This window comes from Phoxinus phoxinus (assembly GCF_949152265.1).
Source record: "Phoxinus phoxinus genome assembly, chromosome: 6".
In the NCBI taxonomy this organism is placed as follows: Eukaryota; Metazoa; Chordata; class Actinopteri; order Cypriniformes; family Leuciscidae; genus Phoxinus; species Phoxinus phoxinus.
The window spans coordinates 40913084-40939435 of NC_136881.1; the positions used below are offsets into that span (position 1 = coordinate 40913084).

General features: G+C 40.7%; 1 protein-coding gene across 1 annotated transcript in view; it reads left to right on the forward strand.

Moving 5' to 3' along the window:
* The window catches only part of LOC306999659 (complement C3-like), a 28894-nt gene extending 3023 nt beyond the window's left edge, over positions 1–25871 (forward strand). The window contains exons 8-44 of the mRNA XM_079614532.1: positions 2019–2121; positions 2256–2376; positions 2487–2602; positions 2862–3008; positions 3149–3352; positions 3487–3678; positions 3753–3896; positions 3966–4095; positions 4354–4398; positions 4805–4910; positions 5083–5171; positions 5296–5438; positions 5650–5862; positions 5973–6033; positions 6274–6357; positions 7574–7777; positions 7887–7962; positions 8099–8258; positions 8649–8744; positions 11499–11655; positions 11868–12031; positions 12109–12264; positions 12397–12456; positions 12540–12630; positions 12711–12756; positions 13959–14049; positions 14530–14619; positions 17759–17864; positions 17986–18075; positions 18356–18430; positions 18509–18592; positions 18698–18836; positions 21168–21246; positions 22636–22687; positions 22962–23045; positions 24359–24494; positions 24860–25871. Coding sequence (XP_079470658.1) covers positions 2019–2121; positions 2256–2376; positions 2487–2602; positions 2862–3008; positions 3149–3352; positions 3487–3678; positions 3753–3896; positions 3966–4095; positions 4354–4398; positions 4805–4910; positions 5083–5171; positions 5296–5438; positions 5650–5862; positions 5973–6033; positions 6274–6357; positions 7574–7777; positions 7887–7962; positions 8099–8258; positions 8649–8744; positions 11499–11655; positions 11868–12031; positions 12109–12264; positions 12397–12456; positions 12540–12630; positions 12711–12756; positions 13959–14049; positions 14530–14619; positions 17759–17864; positions 17986–18075; positions 18356–18430; positions 18509–18592; positions 18698–18836; positions 21168–21246; positions 22636–22687; positions 22962–23045; positions 24359–24494; positions 24860–25001 — 4276 coding nt within the window. The 3' untranslated portion in view covers positions 25002–25871. The remainder of the gene's footprint in view (positions 1–2018; positions 2122–2255; positions 2377–2486; positions 2603–2861; positions 3009–3148; positions 3353–3486; positions 3679–3752; positions 3897–3965; positions 4096–4353; positions 4399–4804; positions 4911–5082; positions 5172–5295; positions 5439–5649; positions 5863–5972; positions 6034–6273; positions 6358–7573; positions 7778–7886; positions 7963–8098; positions 8259–8648; positions 8745–11498; positions 11656–11867; positions 12032–12108; positions 12265–12396; positions 12457–12539; positions 12631–12710; positions 12757–13958; positions 14050–14529; positions 14620–17758; positions 17865–17985; positions 18076–18355; positions 18431–18508; positions 18593–18697; positions 18837–21167; positions 21247–22635; positions 22688–22961; positions 23046–24358; positions 24495–24859) is intronic.
* Positions 25872–26352: the final 481 nt, after the last annotated feature.

Sequence of the window (26352 nt, forward strand, 5' to 3'; positions counted from 1 at the left end):
TTCAGTTTCGGTTTTCGGCCAAGTGCATCCTAAATTTTCGGTATCGGTTTCGGCCCAGAATTTTCATTCCGGTGCATCCCTAGAACATGGTAGTGTCAGCCTCAGATGTCACGACCACGGAGGGCACACTGTGCTATAAACAGTTCGCCTTGAAACAAATGCAGTGACACCAAACCCCCTCATTGAAGAACAACGCTGGTGTGTACAACTGTGACAATGAGCGCTTACCAGGGTCAACTAGATGTGTGAAGTTCGCTGCTCCATTGTTGAAAGTAAACTTTCACAATGTTCTTGAATGAATAATTTAATAGATGCATGCCAGTCTTTTATTGTTGGGACATCGACTTTACATCTTCACACCTCTAAACATGATGTGGAGCAAAACTAAGTGTGATTGGCCAATGAAAGCTGCGATAGAGTCTAGACCTTCTGCCGTCAGTCGGAAGCTCTGGCTACGCGAGACTAGGAACATGGTGGATTATGCTGCTATGTTTATTCTAACATCCAAAAAAGCTCACTCAGGGCGGGTCTGTGCTCAAACTGAAGTGTCAATCAACAGTCGTGGGCGGGGCTTGTGCAATTTTACGTCACATTGCATTGATTCTGAGAACAGCTCGTTCTGAGACAGTGCTTATGATTTATGGGGATAAAAAAAAAAAAAACACTGATTGGATTTTCATTATAGGGTGGTTGTGTACACACACTGCCAACACACATTTATATTCAAACACCATGTAAAAGTGAATTTTGCATAACAGGTGTAGAGCTGTAATCGGGCCTTAAAAGTTAGGCCCGATAAGGCCCGAGCCCGACAGAATTCGGCCCGAGCCCGACAAGTACATTTTGATTGACAGCTTTTAAAAGCCAGAACCCGTTTACAGCCCGACATTATTCAAATGTGCGCACGCACACAGCTCTTTTGCTTTTAGTCAAGAATGAGTCATTTATACATTTTTTAACATCATTTATTCATGACTAACGTAGGCTATAGGCAACTTGGAAGTTGGAACAAAGAAATAAAATGACATCTGCATGTAACATGCATCTAAATAGGCCTGTTTGCACTTAAATAAAACATTTGTCTTAGCCTACTTAAATTAAATCAAGAAAAATGCTAAACTAAGACAGGTATTTGGCAATAACAAAATAAAACAAAAAGTCACATAAAATTGGGATTAGATACAAGGATCAAACAAAAACGACTTGCTTGCTGCCGCCTCTCGAATATAAATAGGCCAACGCGCTAAAAAAGGAGTCTTTCTTAACAAATTAAATTGGTTGGGCGCTGGAAGATGCGCTTCCGGTGCCTGCATAAATCAGCTGGAGGGTTGCGTCTGAAGCCTGAAAGATGTTGTGCAGTTGCAGTATTTACAGTAATGCTACATAACATTGCAGTCAGTGGAGGTGCAGCTTTGCCGGAGGAGGAAGAGGAAGAGGAAGGTATCCACAACCCACCCCAACTTAGAGATGCCCTACACGCTGCTGGTGTACAAACGAGGCAGCAAATCATTCACTGTTTTTGGTTAATGTATTTTTGCAGCCTATTTTTCATCATCATCATCACAACTTTCCCCTTTTTGTGGATGTACACAGTCTCTCCCTGTCATTTTTTTGCTGTTGTGCACAGCCGAGTTAATTTCTCCTCCACAGTAGAGGACGGTTAAAGTAACGTATCCTTCACTATTATGTCCCATTGATCATTACGCAGTGAACTCTTCACAATAAAGATCCAACATCGATGACAGCAATATTTTTGTTTAATCAAATTGTTTTTTATTCAAACAAAAGCTATGAAAATTAATGTATTTGAAAATAAACATATAAAGTCTGCTTTCCTGAAGCTTGCAGTCTCTGGGTTGTTGATAATTCTTCTGTAATTTAATCAAATAGTTTGAACAAAAAGATAAGACAACACTCCAGTACCGAGCATCATAATCACACTTACCTTGACCTGGCATTATAAATGGAACGGAACCGAAGTTCAGTTTTTACAGCAGAAATTGTATGTGCTTTCATAGGTATCTGTTTGGAAAGAAGGTGGAAGGAAATGCATTTGTGATGTTTGGTGTGATGGACGGTGAGAAGAAAACAAGTTTTGCTTCTTCTCTTCAAAAAGTTCAGGTGAGAGAAATTAAACCGTTTACAAGTTGGAATCAATCTCATTTTTCTTCTCCAAGAGGACGACTTAAAAACATTAAATAAATGTTTACCTTGTCTTGTAGACTGATGTTAATGTCTTTCTCACACATGAATAGATAAGGGAAGGAGAAGGTGCTGCAGAACTGACCAGGGATATGATCACTAACACCTTTCCAGACATTAAGCAGCTGGTTGGACGATCAATCTATGTTTCAGTCAGTCTTCTAACAGAAAGTGGTAAGACTCAACAGAGACTCTACATCTGTATACACTTGTGTGATTGTATTTGAGAGGCTAATCGTGTGTGTGTGTGTGTGTGTGTGTGTGTTTGTGTTTGTGTTTTTCAGGCAGTGAAATGGTGGAAGCAGAAAGGAGAGGCATTCAGATCGTGACGTCACCGTACACCATCCACTTCAAAAAAACACCACAATTCTTCAAACCTGGAATGCCCTTCAGTGTCTCGGTATAAACATAGATACACATTACATAGAATAGAAAGTAGGGGGTGTGCGATATGACAATATCATTAAAGTCTGCATGAAACGAAAGTTGCGATAGTCTTTTCTTTCCTTTTCTGGCATTTATATATTTATAGAAATAAAGATATATTTTGCCATATCGCCTATCCCTACTAGAAAGTTGCAAACCTGAAGGGTTGCAGGAACAAAGGAACAATTTCATAAATATATTATTTATTTATTTTTCTCTGGGTTCTATAACAGGTTTACATAACAGATCCTGACCAGACTCCTGCTGAAAATGTGGAAGTGGAGGTCAATCCTGGAGAGGTCAGAGGTCAAACAACAGCCAATGGCATTGTAAAGGTTACCGTCAACACTCTAGGAGGATCTTCTACGCTGGAGATCACTGTAAGACCTGCAAACTCAACTAATGTTCAGTCAGATTCACTGGTGAACTAGTGGAAAATAGATCAGTTAACATTAGTTGAACAAGCAATGGAGTATATACTACACAGCACATCAGAAAACAGTGTATTTGTTATTTTCAGGCAAAAACCAAAGATCCACAATTAAGAGATGAACAGCAGGCAGTGAAGAAGATGACGGCTCTCGCTTACATTCCCAAAGGAGACTCAAAGAACTACATGCACATCGACATTTATACTGCAGAGCTTCAGATCGGTGATCAAATGAGAGTCTATCTCAACACTGGACAAAGTCCAGGAGTCAAAGATCAAGATTACACATACATGGTAAAGATTATAGTTATTTCTTAATAAAGCTCCAGCACAAATGTATTTATTATGTCAAAATTGTATTAACTACCAAAGCTTGTGTTTGAAACCATATGAATGTCATAAATACTGTTAATCTGTCTCATTTACAGATCTTGAGTAAAGGTCAGATTGTTCAAGCAAGCAGATTTAAGAGGAGAGGACGAGCTCTAGTGACTCTGTCTCTACCTGTGACCAAAGACATGGTGCCGTCCTTCCGCTTTGTGGCTTATTATCATGTGGGCTCGTCTGAGGTGGTGTCTGATTCAGTCTGGGTCGACGTGAAGGACACGTGCATGGGAACGGTGGGTCTATCATCACATGAAATATTTGACGTGCTAATCAACTAGATCTGATTCAGTGTCTCTCGGTTTAACAGCTCAAGCTTCAGGTGAAGGACAAGATGATTGCCTATGAACCAGGAGAGGAGGTCACGCTGCAGATAACTGGAGATCCTGGAGCTAGAGTTGGGCTGGTGGTGGTTGATAAGGCTGTGCACAAGAACAGACTCACTCAGACTCAGGTGAAGGACCTTCTTCAGCACCTCAGAAGCTTGTCATTTAGATAATAAATTAAATCTTTCTGGCTTTAGATCTGGGACGTCATAGAGAAGCATGACACCGGCTGCACGGCAGGAGGTGGAAGGGACAGTATGGGGGTTTTCACTGATGCAGGTCTGATGTTTGAGTCCAGCACTGCAGGAGGAACCAACACCAGAACAAGTATATATATTTTTACCAGTATATTTTATTTTGTTTTTCACTACAAATAATCCATAGGGGCGGCAGTGTCCATGAACATAGACACTGGAGACATTCAGGGGTAAATCTATAGAAAATTATTTCAATAGTATATGTTAACTAATTCACGTTGGTATAATCGGCGCTGGAATAGCACTGCACCAAGTTCAATTGTAGTGAATTTCCTCTCACACATTAGAGTGTGATATGCTAATTTTGATCTAACGCAATTTCCTCTAGCGCCGGAGTGTCCCTTTCTTTCAAAGAGAAGACGGAGATCACTGGGTGAGAATCTGCTCTTATAATTCAACTCTTTTAATGATTAAACATGTTTTTAGAGTTCATCTCTGCTGTTAAATAAGATGTGTATCTATCATTGTGGCTTGAATGGACCCTGTATTGGAATAAAGTTACATGATCTTGAGGATTATCAGAATATAGTAATGATCCAGCTATGATGTCTACCGAGCCCCTAACGGAAAAGAAATGGAAAAATAATATGACAATGCTTTTGCTTTCTCTCACAAATGTATGGCATTCCCCGAGAAACTTTCAGATAATAATTGATTAAACAGTGCAAATACAATGGGGTTCTAGCACAAATCAGGGCTTGGAACCCTAATACTGTACATTTTTTGTGTCGTTTTGCTGTATTTGGTCCATTCTGTCACATTTTTATCCGTTACAACAGGTGATGAAGATGATGATGACTATTATACAGACTCTGATGATATCGTGTCACGTACTCAATTCCTTGAGAATTTGCTTTGGGAAGAGATTGATCTATGTGAGAATTGGTGAGTATGAGACTTTTAGACAAAAGCCGTGAGTTTAGCCGTGTTCACACCACTAGTGACTCGTAGCAAATTATCTCATTCAACTTGAGCTGTGTGTGTGTGTGTGATAGTAAACAACCATTAGATGAGTACTTGTAAAACAGTTATTTTTTGTATTTTCCTCATATCCCAGTCCAGCACCAGTCACAGATAAAGTGATCCTCCTGAAAGACTCTATCACTACCTGGCAGGTCTTGGCTGTCAGTCTGTCACCAACACTTGGTAAGATGAAGCTGCAAACACAAGATGAAAGATGAAACATCAATATCAAACAGAAGCATCATAATCCAGGAACTGCTGCTTTAAACCCTAATGTCCTTCTGTGTGTCTGTGTTCCTCCTCAAAGGCATCTGTGTGGCAGAACCTGAGGAGATGATTGTGTTTCATAGCTTTTTCATTGACCTCAAGATCCCTTATTCAGCTGTGCGCGGTGAACAACTGGAAATCAAGGCCATTATTCACAACTATACACCAAGGAATCTGAAGAAGGTAGATCGGATTTGATATAAAAAAAATATTTTTAATGTATGTTATACATTGAAACCATGTTCATCATAATAACTATTTCTGGAGTCAAATAGACATATCAGAAATATCTTCTGTCATCACACATTTCATATTCATTTGAAATACATTTACTTTGGAGGAAGTTTCCTCTAGATATTGAAGAGATTTGTGTCTCGCTCTCCTGTTTTCACAGGTGCGTGTGGAGTTTATGGAGACAGAAAATGTTTGCAGCTTTGCCAGTAAGAAAGGCAAATACAGAAAAATAGTAAACATTGACAAAGACTCCAGCAGAGCGGTTTCATATGTTATTATTCCCATGACTCTGGGACATCACATGATTGAGGTGAAAGCTTCAGCATATGATTCTGTCCAAACTGATGGAGTGAGAAAGACCCTGAAGGTGGTGGTACGTCTGATGGCATTTCTGTCAATTTTGATTTGGTCATTCATTAATATAATCAATAGATGTTTGTCATATTTGAATAGATAAACTCTCTCTCTCTTTCTCTCCTTCAGTCTGAGGGTGTGCTGATGCCATTTCACAGACAAAACGTGGAGCTCAATCCTGTTAAGAATGGTGAGATTTACTGTGAACTACAAATTAGCACTGCTGTGTTATACTTCCATTATACAACATTACACACATTATACTTCCTGCCAATTATGAAAAAAAACTTTTCTGAATAGCATTATAGTTCGAGTTAATCAAGAGATCTGAATGAACTCCTACTCTTACTCACCAAAACTTTTTTTTACCAACTCATTACTCTTCCTCCATCTTCCTCTTTGTCTCTGTTCTTCATCCCAAATGGAACAGGAGAGGAACCTATAGTTATTAGAGCTGTAATACCAGAGGATCGGGTTCCAGACACTCCTGCTAACACCTACATCTCAATCACTGGTAAGGAAACATATGTTTTCATGAATGTTGTATGCATGATTTTGTTTAAGGAGAAGTGCCGCTATATATACAATCATCTGATGGCATCCATCCTCCAGGAGTTTTGTAGTAGTATTTGAAGACAATTGCAATTGCAACTATGTTCAGTATGAGGATGCTGAGGATGTTTCTTTCAAGATTTTATTCTCCGCTTGTGTGGTTAAAGTTTTAGCACTTGAATAATAATCAGGTGTAAATGAAACCAAGATGCATTGTGATCAAAACCACATTCTGGACAGCTGATTTCATACTCAGAAATGCCCCATGAATGACAGTATTCCACAAATGCTCACTCAAGTGAAGTTTTAAAGTTTCTTAACCTTTGATAATCATTTTTCTTCGCTTGTAATCCCTATTAGCACGATTTACCGTGAGAATGTTTTAAAGCAGTGCAATGCAATTGACAGATCCCTTAGCAATAACATATTTAATTATCCTTTGATGTTAAAACAATTCTGTAAATTAAGATTATTTTTTTTATATACATATATATAATGTAAGAATATAAAAATGTCATTGACAGTTTTAGCAGGTAAGTGGAATCTGATCTTAACTCTTTCCACACCATTGAGGCAATTTTCCATGTTTTCACTGTTATACGGTAGGGCACGCTATTACACATTGTCTGAAAGAATACAGAATCTCCAGATCAAAACACATGCGAGGAAGATGCAGAAACATGCGATATCATATGCATATGTAAAATAACACGACCATCAACATGAAACGGCATATAAATCAAAACTGCCCAAAGTTACTGAATGAAACGAGCTACAGGACTGTGAAGTTTTGGGGGTGTTGATGGACTCGATCTACTCCATCTATGATTTATCTTTCCGAATCCGATCTGGATGTATCTGACAAAAAAAGGGATTTTTCTCGGCTTTCTGCTCAATGTTTTTTTTATTTTTAAATGCATGAAGCTTGAATATATTTTTTTTTATCTGGTTTGTTTAAAAGCCTAGAGTCTGTTCTTTCTTTTGATATATTGCGTGTTCAGATATTCATACAACAAAATATTCTGGGGGCCATGAAACTTTTGTCAAAATGATCAAAAACGTTGGCGGGGAAAAGAGTTAAAGAATTTGAAACCGTCTACAAAACCAAATAGTGTTGAGAATGTTACTTACAAAATATTCCATCTTGACGAAGATAATTAAAAAAAACTGAATTCCAGGTGAAGAGATCTCTCAGACCGTTGAGCAGGCCATCAGTGGAGACTTCATGGGTCGCCTTATTGTCCAGCCCCGTGGTGATGGAGAGGAGACTATGATCGGTATGACTCTTCCTGTCACTGCCACTCATTATCTGGACAGCACCAATCAGTGGGACACTGTTGGAATAGATCGCCGTAGTGAAGCCATTAAACATATCAACACAGGTCAGCAGGATACAACATATATAGGCCTAAGCGCTCAAAAATGCTCTTGTGAAAATGCGGAAATGATATGTAATAAATAAATATTCTTTTTTATCTTTTTTGTCTTAAGGTTATCAGCAGCAGTTGAGCTACCGTAGATCAGATGGATCCTACGCTGCCTCGATAAACAGGGCGAGCAGCACATGGTAAAGTCATTTTTGTTTAATTTCATGCCTGGTTTCTCCTGTCTTACATATTTTATTATTTAACATTGTTCTAATAGTAAAAATAATTTGAACTTGAAATTAATTTGATTTATTTATATCTTTCTGTGTGTCTAAGGCTGACTGCATATGTGGCTAAAGTCTTCACCATGGCCAATAACCTTGCTGCTATAGAAAAAGATGTGCTCTGCAGCGCCCTCAAGTGGCTGGTTCTCCACAAACAACTGGCAGCCGGCTCATTTAAAGAGGATTCAGCCGTAACTCATGGAGAGATGGTGGTAAGTTGAATGTAGCACAAATTTTATCCCGAGCCGGCGGCAATCACGTGAGCTTCCGCGCTAAACACAGAGACCGGAGCTTTCAATTTTGCAGGCAATAGCTTCAGGTAGAAAAATTACAGGAATGTGTGTGTGCAAATTATTTGTTGAAAAGCAGAGAACAGTAGCCATTTCTTTCAACATAAAAACGAGAGATAGTGTGAGTGTGAGTGTGTGTGCGTGTGTGTGCGTGTATGCTGTGTGGTTGCTGCCACTGAGGTATAGCCCCATCGATCTAGCCTGTGACGTGGTTGTGTATGATTTGGCAATAGGGACATCCTATACGCTGGTGAAAATCAGGCCGACTCCCCGAATTTTTTTTCTCCCCAGTTTATGTGTGCTTTATTCCAGGGTGATGTACGAGGCAGAGATGCTGATGTCTCTCTGACGGCCTTTGTTGTGATTGCGATGCAAGAGGGCAGAGAGATCTGTGCTGGATCAGTTCCTGTAAGTTCATTTGTTTCTCCTCCAGTGGTGGCATGTGGATTTTAAAATAGTAGAAGCTCAGTAATAGTAACGATCGTACTAACGAACTATAGTAACGGAAAAAAAAATGTATTGGGAAAGTAATGTTTGGACAAACACTCAGACATCAAGAATCCACACAGTAAAATCTCTGGTGTTAAATTTAACACCGCTCTGTGTTTATATGGGAACCATAGAAAAGTAACACTAGCTGCGTTTACATGGCTCAATCCGAATGAAATCAATCCGATTAAAGAATCCGAACAAGGTGTTTACATGGACGACAAATAAAGTAATCGGGTTGATGTGCGCGTTTACATGTCACAAGCTTTACATCTGATTTGATCGTTTTAGACATGCGCAGTTACGCACAATCAGTGCACAAGACGATTCCCGCCGCCGTTCCACGATGCGCATAACAGCCACCCTCTTACCATTGCTTTTTTTTAATTTATTTTTTATCAGATTTAACATTTACGTACTCCAGCTGCTAATTAGGAGACGACGAGCGCGATATAGATATATTTGCTTTACTTATTATTTATTAAATCCAGGCAATTGGTTGATGAAACATTGATTAAAATTAAGATACAATTAATACCAAACGAAATTCACTTTAAAGAAAGGCTTTGTGCTTTCTGATTGAGGTCTGTGAAAGTTTTAAAGCATATTTTAGTGCCGATTTCAGAGCAGTCACGTCTGTAACCGAGAACTGTCACGTCCGTAACATCGTTTTTTCCTCATAAATGCGAACACGAAAAATAAAATAAAATGAATATTTAATGTTCTGTGGAGCTCGTTTTATTTTTTCTCACGTTTATATTAATTTCTGCTTAAATACTGAGTGCATGGAGGAATATAGCCTATTCCGCGCTCAAGCACAAATCTTGCCGCAACGGCAAAAGCAGACTAATGATAATATGTCTGAAAAAATAATGAGGCATTTTTATTGTTTATTAATAAAATATATATTTCTAAATCAGTGTCGGCTCCAAACATATCTATATACATCTCTGCTGTAAAGTGGATGCGCCTTTAGAGAGAAATGCACCTTTCTTATGGATTACAGCCTAATCAGCCGGTATTTGCTTTCGATTCAAATTTTTTAGTTTAAAAGTGGACATTTCGAGCTTTATATAGAAATATTCATCATATTTTTGAGGCTATACACTGTATTTCAGTTCATTATTGAGGCACGCTCCAGTTCACGCATGGAGATAATTATAGCGCGCCCTGTTTGTTTTATTTTATTTTACAAAAGCAAAACGTTTTCTTGTGAGTTTACCCAAATAAAAGTACTTGCGACTGATGCATTATTCCTTTCTGTATGACCAGAAAAGATTGAGTATTTAAAGTTGTTTCCACTGTTGATAGGAAAATGCAAGTGTTTAAAGAAAAAAATGCGTCTCTGTCCCCAGCACATTTCAAACCAAACTGACGCCCATGGGTGAGAGCACCAATACCATTGACAATGCGAGTCGCAATCGTATTGTATAAACTCGGTAGCTGTCATTGCACATGCGCATTCCTTTCAGATTTGGTTTTCAGTCCGATTAAGTGTTTACATGTTCTCTTGATCGGATTACAAAAGGAATAAACCACCCCTTTCAATCCGATCGAAATTTCAATCGGATCGAGCTCAATCGGATCAATTAAGGTGTTTACATGAAGGTTTTTCAATCCGATTGAGCCTTCAATCCGATTATAAGGGTCCATGTAAACGCAGCTACTGATGCAGTGTTAGAGTTAATGAGATAATTAAGTGATTAATTGAGTGATGATTGTTTGATTATGGAAGACACCTGATGATAATGAGCAGAATCACTGAAGAAAAGAGAAACACAATAACTACATCTGACTTCGACACAGTCTTATATGAAATCAACTGAAGAGAAAAGACACTACACCTGAGAAGATCTCAGCAGAGGAGGATTAAACAACTCCACAAACAGCATTACCAGCTTCACTTATTACTAACCAGTTATTGAGAATTAATAGAGGTGTAGATGTTGATGTTTTATTGGAAATAATAGATTTTGTGAAGTCACCATTGTGGTGATCGGAGTTTCATTTAGTTGGTCAGTTTGACTGTTGGTATTTGTGTGCAAGTATGTGGACTTTGTAACAGTGTTCACAAAACACATAATTTGTTACATATAAAGTTAAAAAATAAAGATGATTAGGAGATATACAGGTGAATCTCAATAAATTAGAATGGGAAAGTTCATTTAATTCAGTAACTCAACTTAAAAGGTGAAACTAATATATGATATATACTCCTTATATGCAAAGCAAGATATTTGATGAAGATGAAGTGCTCTAAAATGTCCTGGTGGACGGCAGCGTTGACTCTGCACTTAATAAAGCACATTTCATGTCTTTCCAGTTGATTTCATCTAAGGCTGAGTCCGGAAGTCAGATGTAGTTCTTGTGTTTCTCTTTTCTTCAGTGGTTCTGCTTGTTATCATCAGGTGTCTTCAATAATCAAACAATCATCACTCAATTAATCACATAATTATCTCATTAACTCTAACACTGCTTCAGTGTTACTTTTGACACCCTGCTGGTGGTTCCCATATGAACACCAAGCAGTGTTAATTGAACACCGGGGAATTTACTGTGTGAAATCCGGTAACAACATAAATTAACCTTGAAGAGTTAGGTTAAAAGTTCTTAGATCTACATCCTACAACATACAGTACACCATAATTGACTCTCTTTCACACATTTTTATAGAGTCTGCATGAAAGTATCAGGAAAGCTGTTGTATTCTTGGAAGGTCGACTTCCACAACTGACCAATCCTTACGCTGTTGCGATGACTTCTTACGCCATGGCCAATGCTGATAAACTCAATAAAGACGTCTTGATGAAACATTCCACCAAAGGAGAAGGTCAGTCACACCAACATGTCAACAACTTGTGCTTTTTTGTCTTTATACAACATCCAACAGTAAAACAAACCCAAGTGGAAGTTCTGAAATAATTATGTAAGTTTGTGTTTGTAATAATAGCTGCGTGTTTGTGTCAAATAACAGTAATGGAACAAATAGAGAGGCAACAGCAACACAGTCCTGTTTCTATTCCTGTTTTGTGTTTGAATCAGCCGGTACGTCCTGGACTGTCGCTGGACAGCGTCATCACTCTCTGGAGGCGACGGCCTATGCTGTGCTGGCACTTTTGAAGGCCAAAGACTTTGATAAAGCAGGAGAGGCAGTGCGCTGGCTGCGTTCACAACAGTCTTATTATGGTGGATCTGGAACCACACAGGTACACTAACATCTCATCATCTGACTGTGATAAACAGATGCAGAACTTGTCTTTGAATGCTTTTCTGCACTTTCCAGGCGACTATCATGGTGTTCCAGGCCGTGGCAGAGTATCGCACGCAGGTGAAGGACCGACAAAACTTAAATCTGGACGTGGAGCTGTCAGTGGCAGGAAGAAGACCTGTTAGATTTACTATTAAAAGAGACACTGCGCATCTTACACAGTCAGTCGAGGTGAAGACTTAATTGTCATCCATCATATTTAATTGTCTACATCAATAGTGTTGTGTTTGGTCAATGAAACTTTCAGGTGTCTCTACTATCATGGATTTTATTATTCTGATAGTCTCTGTGTTCACTCAACAGGTGGAGATCAACAAGGACTTCAATGTGACGGCTAGAGGAACTGGAACAGCCACTCTCTCAGTGAGTGTTCATGAGTGTTTAAACAGTCAACAGCCAGATTAAAGCGTTTCAACATCTAATCTGAGACGTGTTGCTCTTTTCAGGTTCTGACGCTGTACTACGCCAGACCTGTTGAGAAGAAGTCTGACTGTACACTCTTTGATCTAACTGTTAAAATGGAAAAAGACCCAGAAAGTTAGTTACCTCTAATTCACCTTTTACATTATGTGTTCAATCTTCTTTCACTTTCTTAATGACTTATTTTTCTCTTTTAGTAAAACAAGGAGCCATTGAATCGTACAGGCTCACTATGGACTTCCTGTATGTGAACACATTTTCTAATGCTCATTTTTATGCCAAGAAACCATTTTTATTTGTTGGCATGTTTGCCATGTTTGTTTACTTGGTCAGAGCTTGAGTTCAATCATGCACTACTTTTTCCCCACAACTGCAATACATTTGCGTATTGAACATGATTACTAGTTTCCACATAGCAACATTTTGATGTCCCAGATCTGGCACCCTTGGAAAGATGATCTGGCCCACATGCAGCGTGGGAGGATGGCACTTGGGCTTCGCTCCTGTTTGCCAGATCTGGGCCACAAGCAGGCCATAGCAATGCCACATGTCAGCCAAGAGCAAAGAAATAAACCAGAACTGGGCCTTACCTGAGCCACAAAACCTGTGTATATTAAATATGGAGTCATCTCAGCCTTAATAAGCCTGTTAACAAGCAGAATCACTGAAGGAAAGAAGAGAACAGAAAAAGAGACGCGCAGAAACACAAGAACTACAACTGACTTCAGACACAGCCTTAGATGAAATCCACTGAAGAGAAAAGAAGACATTAAATCTGTGAAGATCTCAGCAGAGGAGGAATAAACAACTCCACAAACAGCATTACCAGCTTCACTTATTACTAACCAGACTCACTTTATTTCTGTCAGACGTCTACAGAAGTTTTTATTGAGAATTAGCAGAGGTTTAACTCTGTGTTTCATTTGAAGTCACCATAACTTAATATACACAGGTTTTGTGGCTCAGATAAGGTCCAGTTCTGGTTTATTTATTTTGCTCTTGGCTGACATGTGGCCAGAGGTGTAAAGTCCAGGTTCAGAAAGTAAAAGTCCTCCTCAGTATTTGCTAATTCAGACAGGAGAGAGAAACTGAGCTGACTTGAGGTCATGGGTGGAATAAACATATGGCAGGACTTTTACTTTCTGACCCCTGGACTATACACCTCTGGCCAGATGTGGGCCGGATCTGGGACGTCAACATGTTGCTATGTGGGTTACCACTGTGACTCCAGCGGAGATCTGATGCAGATGCAACTTGCTCTTCAAAGACAGATAATTCTGAGTCTAGCAGCTCTGTTTTATACTACAATATAATAATTCTGACATCAAGTGGACTCAGGTTCGCTCTAGTGTGAAAGCAGCCTTAAACACAGAATCAGTTGGAGGAAAATTGTTTATACCTTCGAAATTTGTTAGTAAAATTTGCTCTTGATCTGTCCTTCACAGTTATAAAAGTGATAAAACTGATGCCACCATGACAATTCTGGACTTTGGCATACCGACGGGCTTTATTGTGGAAAACAAAGATCTTGAAGAGGTGATGTTAAACTGTTAAACTGATAAACTGATGGCTTTTTGACCGTAAATGTAAGTCCCGTAAAACATAAAAGGTTGCCAGCATATTTTTTTACGGTAAAATACTGGCAAGCATATCGTAAATTAACGTTATTTCTTTTCTTATTTTTTTCCCTGTACTTTAATAATAGGCTTACAGAGTTTTCTTTACTCAAACACTAGGAGAGTCTTCTGGTATTTGTAATCTTTGCTTTCAACCAGTATAACAAAAAAACGTTCTGAAGAGAATTACCTATTGCACTTTTAACACTGATATTTTCCTTTTTTATTAATGTGAAAGTTGCTTCGAACCAGTCTGTATTGTATAAAGCCGCAATATAGAAATAAATGTGACTTTTACTTGACTGTGCATGCGAAGCATCTAACAAACATCTACAGACAGGACATAAAGTATTTTGATCATATCATGTATTGATTTTTATTTCTCATTTCTTGCCCTCAGTTGTCCACGGGGAAGGAGAGATACATTCAGAAATTTGAAAGGGACAAAGTGCCGTCAGAGCGAGGATCCCTCATCCTCTATTTAGATAAGGTATTTCAGCCACTGTTGCCAACTAATTTTTGGGAGAAGTTGCTAGAGGCAGGTCAATTTGTTGCTAAAAGTTGCAAAAATATGTTGTCATTGTGTGATGACATCATTACATAATGATGTAAAACCGCATCATTACGTAGAATCGCTGTGTTCAAAATACTTCCCTAAATTAATATATATATATATATATAGAATGTGAAAAATTTGTGTGTCCGAATTCATAGTATTCAAAAATAGGTGAAAAGGCCCTGGATTATGGTGGGCCGGAAGGTCCAAAAATTGGACTAACGACTTGTCGTTGGAAGTCACTTTACCATAGCCACTAGCTACTGATATTCCCCACTAGGTCGTCGGTGGATCTATATACTCGCTCTCCTCAGCTGGCGACTCGCTCTCCCCACTCAGCTGGCGACTCGCTCTCCTCATCTGGCGACTCACTCTCCTCAGCTGGCGGCTCGCTCTCCTCACTCAGCTGGCGACTCTCTCTCCTCACTCAGCTGGCGACTCGCTCTCCTCACTCATCTGGCGACTCACTCTCCTCATCTGGCGACTCACTCTCCTCAGCTGGCGACTCGCTCTCCTCACTCAGCTGGCGGCTCGCTCTCCTCAGCTGGCGGCTCGCTCTCCTCATCTGGCGACTCGCTCTCCTCATCTGGCGACTCGCTCTCCTCATCTGGCGACTCGCTCTCCTCAGCTGGCGGCTCGCTCTCCTCACTCAGCTGGCGGCTCGCTCTCCTCATCTGGCGACTCGCTCTCCTCATCTGGCGACTCGCTCTCCTCATCTGGCGACTCACTCTCCTCATCTGGCGACTCACTCTCCTCAGCTGGCGGCTCGCTCTCCTCAGCTGGCGACTCGCTCTCCTCACTCAGCTGGCGGCTCGCTCTCCTCATCTGGCGACTCGCTCTCCTCACTCAGCTGGCGACTCACTCTCCTCATCTGGCGACTCACTCTCCTCATCTGGCGACTCACTCTCCTCATCTGGCGACTCACTCTCCTCATCTGGCGACTCGCTCTCCTCATCTGGCGACTCACTCTCCTCAGCTGGCGGCTCGCTCTCCTCACTCAGCTGGCGGCTCGCTCTCCTCATCTGGCGACTCGCTCTCCTCAGCTGGCGACTCGCTCTCCTCAGCTGGCGACTCACTCTCCTCATCTGGCGACTCACTCTCCTCAGCTGGCGGCTCGCTCTCCTCACTCAGCTGGCGGCTCGCTCTCCTCATCTGGCGACTCGCTCTCCTCATCTGGCGACTCACTCTCCTCATCTGGCGACTCACTCTCCTCATCTGGCGACTCACTCTCCTCATCTGGCGACTCACTCTCCTCAGCTGGCGGCTCGCTCTCCTCATCTGGCGACTCGCTCTCCTCACTCATCTGGCGACTCACTCTCCTCATCTGGCGACTCACTCTCCTCATCTGGCGACTCACTCTCCTCATCTGGCGACTCACTCTCCTCATCTGGCGACTCACTCTCCTCAGCTGGCGACTCACTCTCCTCAGCTGGCGACTCACTCTCCTCATCTGGCGACTCACTCTCCTCAGCTGGCGACTCACTCTCCTCATCTGGCGACTCACTCTCCTCATCTGGCGACTCGCTCTCCTCACTCATCTGGCGACTCGCTCTCCTCACTCAGCTGGCGACTCGCTCTCCTCACTCAGCTGGCGACTCGCTCTCCTCACTCAGCTGGCGACTCGCTCTCCTCACTCAGCTGGCGACTCGCTCTCCTCTCCTCAGCTGGCGACTCGCTCTCCTCACTCAGCTGGCGACTCGCTCTCCTCACTCATCTGGCGACTCGCTCTCCTCACTCAGCTGGCGACTCGCTCTCCTCACTCAGCTGGCGACTCGCTCTCCTCACTCAGCTGGCGACTCGCTCTCCTCACTCATCTGGCGACTCGCTCTCCTCACTCAGCTGGCGACTCGCTCTCCTCACTCAGCTGGCGACTCGCTCTCCTCACTCAGCTGGCGACTCGCTCTCCTCACTCAGCTGGCGACTCGCTCTCCTCACTCAGCTGGCGACTCGCTCTCCTCACTCAGCTGGCGACTCGCTCTCCCCACTCAGCTGGCGACTCGCTCTCCTCATCTGGCGACTCACTCTCCTCAGCTGGCGGCTCGCTCTCCTCACTCAGCTGGCGACTCGCTCTCCTCACTCAGCTGGCGACTCGCTCTCCTCACTCAGCTGGCGACTCGCTCTCCTCTCCTCAGCTGGCGACTCGCTCTCCTCACTCAGCTGGCGACTCGCTCTCCTCACTCAGCTGGCGACTCGCTCTCCTCACTCAGCTGGCGACTCGCTCTCCTCACTCAGCTGGCGACTCGCTCTCCTCACTCAGCTGGCGACTCTCTCTCCTCACTCAGCTGGCGACTCGCTCTCCTCACTCAGCTGGCGACTCTCTCTCCTCACTCAGCTGGCGACTCGCTCTCCTCACTCAGCTGGCGACTCGCTCTCCTCACTCAGCTGGCGACTCTCTCTCCTCACTCAGCTGGCGACTCGCTCTCCTCACTCAGCTGGCGACTCGCTCTCCTCACTCAGCTGGCGACTCGCTCTCCTCACTCAGCTGGCGACTCGCTCTCCTCACTCAGCTGGCGACTCTCTCTCCTCACTCAGCTGGCGAATCGCTCTCCTCACTCAACTGGCGACTCGCTCTCCTCACTCAGCTGGCGACTCGCTCTCCACTCGCTCTCCTCACTCAACTGGCGACTCGCTCTCCTCACTCAGCTGGCGACTCGCTCTCCACTCGCTCTCCTCACTCAGCTGGCGACTCGCTCTCCTCACTCAGCTGGCGACTCGCTCTCCACTCGCTCTCCTCACTCAGCTGGCGACTCGCTCTCCACTCGCTCTCCTCACTCAGCTGGCGACTCGCTGTCCTCACATATACATTTTTGACATTTAGAGAAAAAAACCCTACACTTTAGCATTTGAGTTATTTTAAGCTCATGAGAAAGTACATATGCTATATATACCTTATGACTTTGTTTTCTGTCAACTATGCCACATGCAACTGTCTTTGCAGTGTAAATCCAGCTATAGATATTTTTTTTTTCATCCAAATTATTTGTTGCTTGGACATGCAGTTGCATGGACATGCAGTTTCCAGTGTACAATATGATATTTAATCATAAATTTGCTTTGGTTTTTGTATTATTAGGTTTTGCGTGCAGAAAAACAAAGAATTTCCTTCAGAATGCACAAGATGTTTAATGTGGGTCTGCTTCAACCTGCCGCAGTCACAATATATGAATATTACTCACCAGGTGAACTATGCACGTACATAAACACACTTCTGTTTAGTTAAACTGGTGCTCTCAAATGAACATGGTTATTATTATTATTATTAATAGCACAAATTTTGAATTACAAACTTGTGTGTGTCAGATGCTCGCTGTACAAAGTTCTACCACCCTGAGAGGGCAGATGGCGCTATATACAGACTGTGCAAGGGAGATTTGTGCCAGTGTGCAGAAGGTATTTTATTGCTTTTAAGTTTCTTTCAGCAGACACTTTTATTCAAAGCAACTTATAAATGAGAAACATCAGAAGCATTTCACCATAAAAGCCAAAAAGTCTCCAATGAAACCGTTTAAATGGTATTTTATGTCATTATCTCATCAAATGCACATCTGGAGATTAGTAAAAAAAATATATATATTTTTTTTTTAATTGAGGCCACTTTTGGGGTGTCTGTGATGAATGTGTGTGTGTCTGTTTTTGAATAAATATCAAAAAATCTAATCTCATAACACAGAATCCTGCAGTATACAGAAGTATCAGGCCAGAAATCAGCGTTTTAATAGACCCCATGAATCTGGCATGGATTATGGTAAGCATCTGTTATTCTTCCTCAGTCATTGAGATCCACTCTCACATCTGATAACAATATAACACATATCCTTGACAGTTTATATAGTTAAAGTATTGGATATGGATCTGGTACAGGACTCTGCCATCTACGACATGAAGGTGGAGCGAGTGCTGAAAGAAGGTACGGTTCATTATTCCCGTATGTCCATCAATGTATATTGAAAGACATGTTTTAGAGCATGATACTCTTGAACTGTGGCTGATGTTTGGACATCTCGTTGTGTAGGCACTGATGATAAGAAAGTTGAGGGGAAAGTCAGACCATTTTTGGCTCGTCCCGGTTTCAGAGAACATTTGAAATTGGAACAAGGCAAGTCGTACCTCATCATGGGCAAATCCACTGACCTGTCACCGATAGGAGGAAGGTAAGTGTTTGTACTTCTTACAGGATTTAACTCTTGCACAGAAGGACACACAGCCTGGTAAATTTAGGATTCAACATACATATAGATGATGTCATGGCCTCTCCTCTGCATTGCAGGCAGAGGAGGGTTGTTAGTGATTGGAGCCACCTGGGCTCAGGGTATCTAAAATGTGTGACATAGACCTTTGTTACTAATTTCTTTCACTATACGAGTTAAGACTGAGTGCATTCACATAATTGGTGTATGAGCAACAGGGCCGGCTCTAGCCATTTAGTTGCCCTAGGCGAGATTGAGTTTTGCGCCCCCGTAACGTAACGCCAACCCTAGAGGGAGCCAATCCGCAACCGCATCACAAAACTTATCATCCGTCTGCCATCCATCCGCACCAATGTTTTTGACCAATTTTCAAAACCGCACCCGCCCGCCATCCGCTGATTGGGCGATGCAAGGAGCTGCTGATGACAGCCGTGAGACTAGAAAGCTCTTACCTCAGAATATCAGCAGTGAACTCCGTCTCCGATCGGCACACAGGGACAAAAATAAAAAAATAGCCTAAATTAAACGCACTTCGGAAAACCTGACCTTATCTGATAGGCTACTGTACAATATTTTCATTGTAGCCTAATAGAAAACGCATTTTGGCACATCAGTTCAACATGCTGGTATTTAGCCTACTACTAATGAATGCCTATTTCACTTTATTTTTTTAGCAAATAGAAAGAAAGCTCGAATAAAATAGTCATTTATATTATAGGCAATATATTTCTACGCACTGTCATGTCAGGGTGACGACTCGCCGCTGCTCCCACCACGCGCATCATGCGCTGTGCGTAGGGCACCATGAGCTGAAGGAGCACCAAAAACATTGCATAATGAAAAATCAATAATTCTAATGCCGATATTATTTCAGTATAGAAATACAGACATCCCAAGTCTCCCAGAAGTTCCGGGAGTCTCCCGCATATTGATAGCTGCTCACTGATGCCCGCAAATTAGTTAAAATCTCCGGAATCTATAGCGATCGCGAGACATGGATGTGCTCCAAACCGCGTAGCGTGCGCACGGCAGAGCGGGAGAGAGAGCAAGAGACCGCGCGCGTGTGCCTCATGAAGAGCATGTAATATCATCCCCCATTTTCTTTTTTTGGATGTAGGTATAACAATATTTAACAATGTATACATATATTTTTAATTCAATTGGTTCAACCGCCCGCCTGAATTTAATTAAAATATAATTTTTATATCGCATCGGCGCGCCCTTAACACATTTGTCGCCCTAGGCAACCGCCGAATTAGCCTATGGCAATCGCCGGCCCTGATGAGCAATTTGTTAGACGGATTTAAAAAAATGGAATCAAACTTGGAAATATCAAGAAGTGCACGTTACCCAGTTAGCAAGCAACCATCAAACAATGTTATGTGTCAACGTTAACCACATTGAATCAACATCACTTTTGCACCCGCAATTAATGTCAACATTTTTTTGACATTTCATCCCTGAGTCAATGTTACAATGTGATGCTGGTTCAACATCATGCCTACACTCTCAGAACATTAAACACAACTACAACTGACTTAAAGCCACACAGTCTGAAATCAACTGCAAATAAAAGCCAATACATCTCTCAAGATCTCAGCAGAGGAGGATCATCTTCACTTATTAATAACCAGACTTACTTTATTTCTGTCATACGTCTACAGAAGTTCTTGTTGAGAATTAACAGAGTTTTTGATGTTGATGTTTTATGCACCATTATGGGGATCAGTGTTTGCTTTAGTTGTCCAAATCAGACAACTAAAGTTGTTGCAAATAAAAGCAGGAACAAAGATAATAGGGTGTAATAGTTTAGAAATAACCAAAAGTGGTTATTTCTTATTAATAGATCATATTCAACAACATTACTGTTTTTGGCCACAGAGCAAACATTCTGATTTCATTATGAAAAACGTTAGAAAAAATGTAATGCTGAAAACCACATCACTTGATTATCTTTGTTTCCAGCTTCCTTTACAATACATTAGGTTTTTGCAAACACCGTTACAACAACCACAAATTGACATAAAAAGAAAGTCAAACTGCCCAACTAAAGGAAACAATGATCACCATAACGGTGAGCAAACATTTTCAATAAAACATCAACATCTAATCCTCTGTTAATTGTCAAACAGACCTTCACTATGACCCTCAATGATGACATTTTAAAAGAAATTCAACATTTATTGCAGGTGCAAAAGTGATGTTGATTCAATGCTATAATATCACATCTGTGTATTTAATGTCCATGAATGGTTGTTTATACCATGTTTTGCATGGGTTTCCTGTTGTTTTAAGTCTTAAGTACATCTTGGGAGAACAGACCTGGATTGAAAACTGGCCCACAAGAGAGGAAAGCCGAATTCCAGAATACAGGGTGCTGTACACCATCATCACTGAACTCTACAGCAAATTCCCTGCTGTTAAATTAACTGGTGTTCCTATGGGAACCACCAGCAGGGTGTCAAAAGTAACACTGAAGCAGTGTTAGAGTTAATGAGATAATTAAGTGATTAATTGAGTGATGATTGTTTGATTATTGAAGACAACTGATGATAACAAGCAGAACCACTGAAGAAAAGAGAAACACAAGAACTACGACTGACTTCCAGACTCAGCCTTATATGAAATTAACTGAAAAGACACTAAGGCCACATTTACACATAGCCGGGTATTTAGAGAAACGAATATTTCCCCCCCTCTGTTTTCAATAATAACATCGTGCACACAACCCGCATATATACGCCGTCGAGCGCCATCATAATTATGCCAAACCTATGGGCGGCAGTGTAGGGAGAAGGATAAAGCCATGCAAGCCAATCAGAATCCTCAGAATCGACAAGAGAGAACCTAAAACCCTGTTTCTCCCAGTTGACACGACAACACATAACCGGCGTTTTCAGAAATCTCCACTTTGGCCGGAGTTTTTAGAAATGATCGTTTTCTGGGATAAAAACTGCGTTTTCGTGTAAATGACAGGCCAAAACGCAGAGACATATCTGCGTCTTCCCTTCGTGTAAACGGGGCCTTAATCTCTCTTATTACAAACCATTTTTTTTTTGTCATTTGTCTACAGTTCCTGTTCAGAATTAACAGAAGTTTGGATGTTGATGATTTAATGTAAATGTTTGGTCACTATTATATTGATCAGTGTTTGCTTTAGTTGGTCAGTTTGACTTTTCTTTTCTTTTATATTATTTTGTGGTCTTTGCAACTATTTATTTGTTTTGGTGAAACATTTTCACAAAGGAAGCCATAAACCAAGATGATGAGGTGAAAGATTTTCCATCATCATGATTTGTTTTGTGTATATATATATATAATATATATATATATATATATATATATATATATATATATATATATATATATCCAATTATCATGCTGGGAACTAGAAATGTTTTATAACTCATTCAGTTTAAGTTCTGTTTAAGTTCTGTTCTGTCATTGTGTCAACAAAACTTTCTGTAAAAGTGCCATTCATTTTCAGTTTTTAGTGAAATTAATAGGTTTTACAGTGTAGTTCTTGTGTTTCTCTTTTCTTCAGTGATTCTGCTTGTTATCATCAGGTGTCTTCAATAATCGAACGATCATCACTCTATTAATCACATATTTATCTCATTAACTCTAACACTGCTTCAGTTCATTTAACACAGAGTGATGTAATTTACTGTATAAGCCTTTTAAATAAATATGTGCTACATAATTCACTAGTATAAGTATTTTTGATTAAAGGAAATGTCACATTATCTCTTGAATTCATCAGGTCAGTGAACAGGAGCATATGGATGGAGCCTGTGAATCTGGCACAGATTATGGTAATCGCATGTTCTCCACAGAGGTGTAAAGTTCAGGTTCAGAAAGTAGAAGTCCTCCTCAGTATTTTGATTCCGATCACCTGGATTTGCTAATTATCAGTTTTTCAGCAGGAGATAGACATCAGCTGACTGAGGTCATGGGTGTGTAATACACATAGGGCAGGACTTTTACTTTCTGACCCCTGGACTCTGATTCTCCATCCTCAGCCATTGACTCCTATTTTATGCTGTCTCACTGCTGATGCTGATACAATACAACACATATCATTGACAGTTTATAAAGTCTCAGTGGTGGGGATGGATCTGGCACAGAACACCGACATCTATCACTTGAAGGTGGAGCAGGTGGTAAAAGAAGGTACGATTCATTATTCCCGTATGTCCACCAACGTATATTGAAATGCATGTTTTAGAGCATGATACTCTTGAACTGTGGTTAAAGGGCACCTATTATGACATTTAACATGTTCCTAATGTTGTTTTGGGAGTCCCCAACAACAGTTATACGTGCATGCAATGACTAAAAACACTTTAGTTGTCGTATAATATGTATTTATTTTTACCTGATTTGCTCACCGACTCCCAAATGATTCGTTCAACGACTCGTTTTTCCAAACCCCTCCTTTGCGCGACGCTAATCTGCGGTGATTGGTCAGATGACCCAGCAGTGTTTACAGAGATAATACTTATTGTTTAACACGGAGTACAATGATGCTTTTATCAATTAAATTGTGTTATAATAATGATTATAGTCCACTGCTTTGTAGTTCGTAGTAAAAAACTAAAAATAAGATAAAGAATTTAATGTTATGTTAGCGAGCATAGCCCAGAGTTCATATTGTAAAAGCACAATCAGTCTTTGTTTGCGTTAGCCCGATGCATAAACATAACGTTTTTACACACAAAAAAAATGCAGTTACGTTACTCTATTCATTAAGACAACTCCGAAAACAACGACAAACACTTCACATATCTCAATACAATTGCCATTGAAGACCTAGAAGCTAAACGGTGCTTACACAACAAACAAAATAATTATTAAGCATAAAACATAAAACATAAAAGCAACAATTATTAATAGCACTTACAGGTTGTGATACGGAGGAGGAAGCTGATGCAAATACACTTGGAACTGAACCTTCCTTCAATATCAGCCGGCTCGCGAATCCAAGTTTGATTGCATTTTAAAAAGCAATCGTCTTCAAAATGGCGCGAACAAAGCACAAGCTCGGACTATACTTCTGTGGTATAGTTGTATATATGAATTGTAGCCACTTAGTCTTCAAATGCTCCTCCTTGGGCAGATGGAAAAAGTTGGCTTTTGAGTCGCACTTCAGAACACAGCGTCTCGTCGCCATGATGTTTCCCTGGCCTTGGAGCGCAATAAGTGGGCGTATCGTATTCAAATAACTTGACAAGTTGACGTCATCTAGTCAGAGAAAAAGCTTCGGTCTTCTAACGATTCATAAAAATGACTCCGAGTCGACTCTTACTTTTGAAAGACAATAACTTTATATACGGTGCACTTTCATATTTCAAACTTTGCAGGATGTTTTTGTTCACTTAGATCTATGTTACACACTACATGAAAGGTAAATTTCAAAATTCCATAATAGGTGCCCTTTAATGTTTGGATGTCCCAGTAGCATTGTTTTCTGTTCTGTCCTGTAGGCACTGATGAGGGTGTTGAGGGGAAAGTCAGACCATTTTTGGCTCGTCCCAGTTGCAGAGAACATTTGGGATTGGTAGAAGGCAAGTCGTACCTCATCATGGGCAAATCCACTGACCTGTCATGGCTAGGAGGAAGGTAAGTGTTTGTACGTCCTACAGGATTTAGCTTTTGCACAGAAGGACACACAGCCCGGTAAATTTAGGATGCAACACACAACATCAAACAGAGTGTGTGACATTGGCTGCATCCGAAATTGCATTCTCCCCTACTATATAAAAAGCAAATAAGTATGTCAGAATCCTTAGTATTGATAAAAGAGTAGGTGAGATTTACCTGGGTGACATACACTATACGACTAAAGACTGATTTCATTCACATGGAATTGCTGTATTATAATTGAATCAAACTTGGGAAAAATATGAAGAAATGTACATTAGTGTCACATTTGTGTATTTAATGTGCATCAATGTTTGTTTATACATGTTTTGTGTTGTTTTTAGTATGCAGTACGTGTTGGGAGAGCACACCTGGGTTGAATACTGGCCCACAAAAGAGGAAAGTCAAATGAAAGTATTCAGGGATCAGTACATCAGCATCTCTGCGCTCCAGGATAAACTCCTTAGAACAGGATGTGACCTATGATCAGTGTTGGGGAAGCTACTCTGAAACTGTAGTTTGACAAGCTACAAGCTACTCGTAAGTTAAAGTAGTTAAACTACAGTCAAGCTACCCTTTTGGAAAAGTAGTTAGCTACACTACAAGTTACTATCAAAAAGTAGCTAGCTACATTGAAGCTACTTTTGATTTTTTTGAACAACGTATATTATAAATAACTGAATAAGTGTCTTGAGGAATGTTTTAAGTAAAATATTTAGTGTTTAAAACAATGCAATACAATTATGATTTCAAAGAGTATTGTTTTATTACACACTACACTCAAATATCTCAGACTGTTTGTCAAAAGTGCAAAATTGCAACAAATATGAACTTGGACAAATAAGGCCATGGGTAATTAACATTAGTTGTTTCTCCATCCTTCAAATCTGCCGCCACGTCTTGCTCCATCATGGATAATATGGGTGTGTCAACCCACTTCTGTACGTCAGTGAACTGATTAAACAACAGGTGGCGGTAATGGGGAAAAAATGGCTCTTTGAGGGGATCCGGATCTTGGCGATCTGTTTTTGGCTCTTTTTAAATATTTACCAGTAGTCAGTTTTATGAAGCCAGCTTGGGGACATCTCAGTTTATCCTGGAAATAATCACTGGGAGGGATGATGAGGTGAGATTTGTAGTCAAATAATTAAAACTCAGATATCACACACCAATATCTGAGTTTGAATTATTCTGAAATATTGATTATTACCTCATTTGTCATGTGTGGCCATAGGGTCGCACAACATCCCTCTGCTTAGACAGTGACATCACTATTTTGGATTTACCAAAGTGTGTGTGTAAAGCTACGTTGACTATATTATTCATACCTACTCACAAATAAACATCAAAAACAAAGCCGGCTGCAATGAATTTCTGTGCAAAACAGCTTTTACTACAAACACTTCCACACAAGAACATTTTGATAGAAAACAAAAAATATTTAAAGTTTTAAATATATACTATAGATAAAATTAGAATAAATAAAATGGAACACAACTATCATCACACAACACCCCTGCGCTGGGCCGATTTTCAAACGGCTTGGTGTGTCATAAACGTCAGGGATGCGGCTATTTAACTGCATAGTTTGTGAAAAATTAATTTAAAAATCGGCATCAGCACAAATCATAGCCACGTTAATAAGGTTTGTAATAAACCAAACCGTTTGTAAATCCGTCAAGAATTCAGCAAGTTACGAGCATTTGTCACTCACCTTCCATCCACAGCAGCAGGGAGCAGCAGCGCAGTCTCCTGACCTAAGATGGCCGCCAAGTGACGACACAGCTGACTCCGCCTTGAGCCATCTAGCCTTTATACATGTCTATGGTTTAAACAG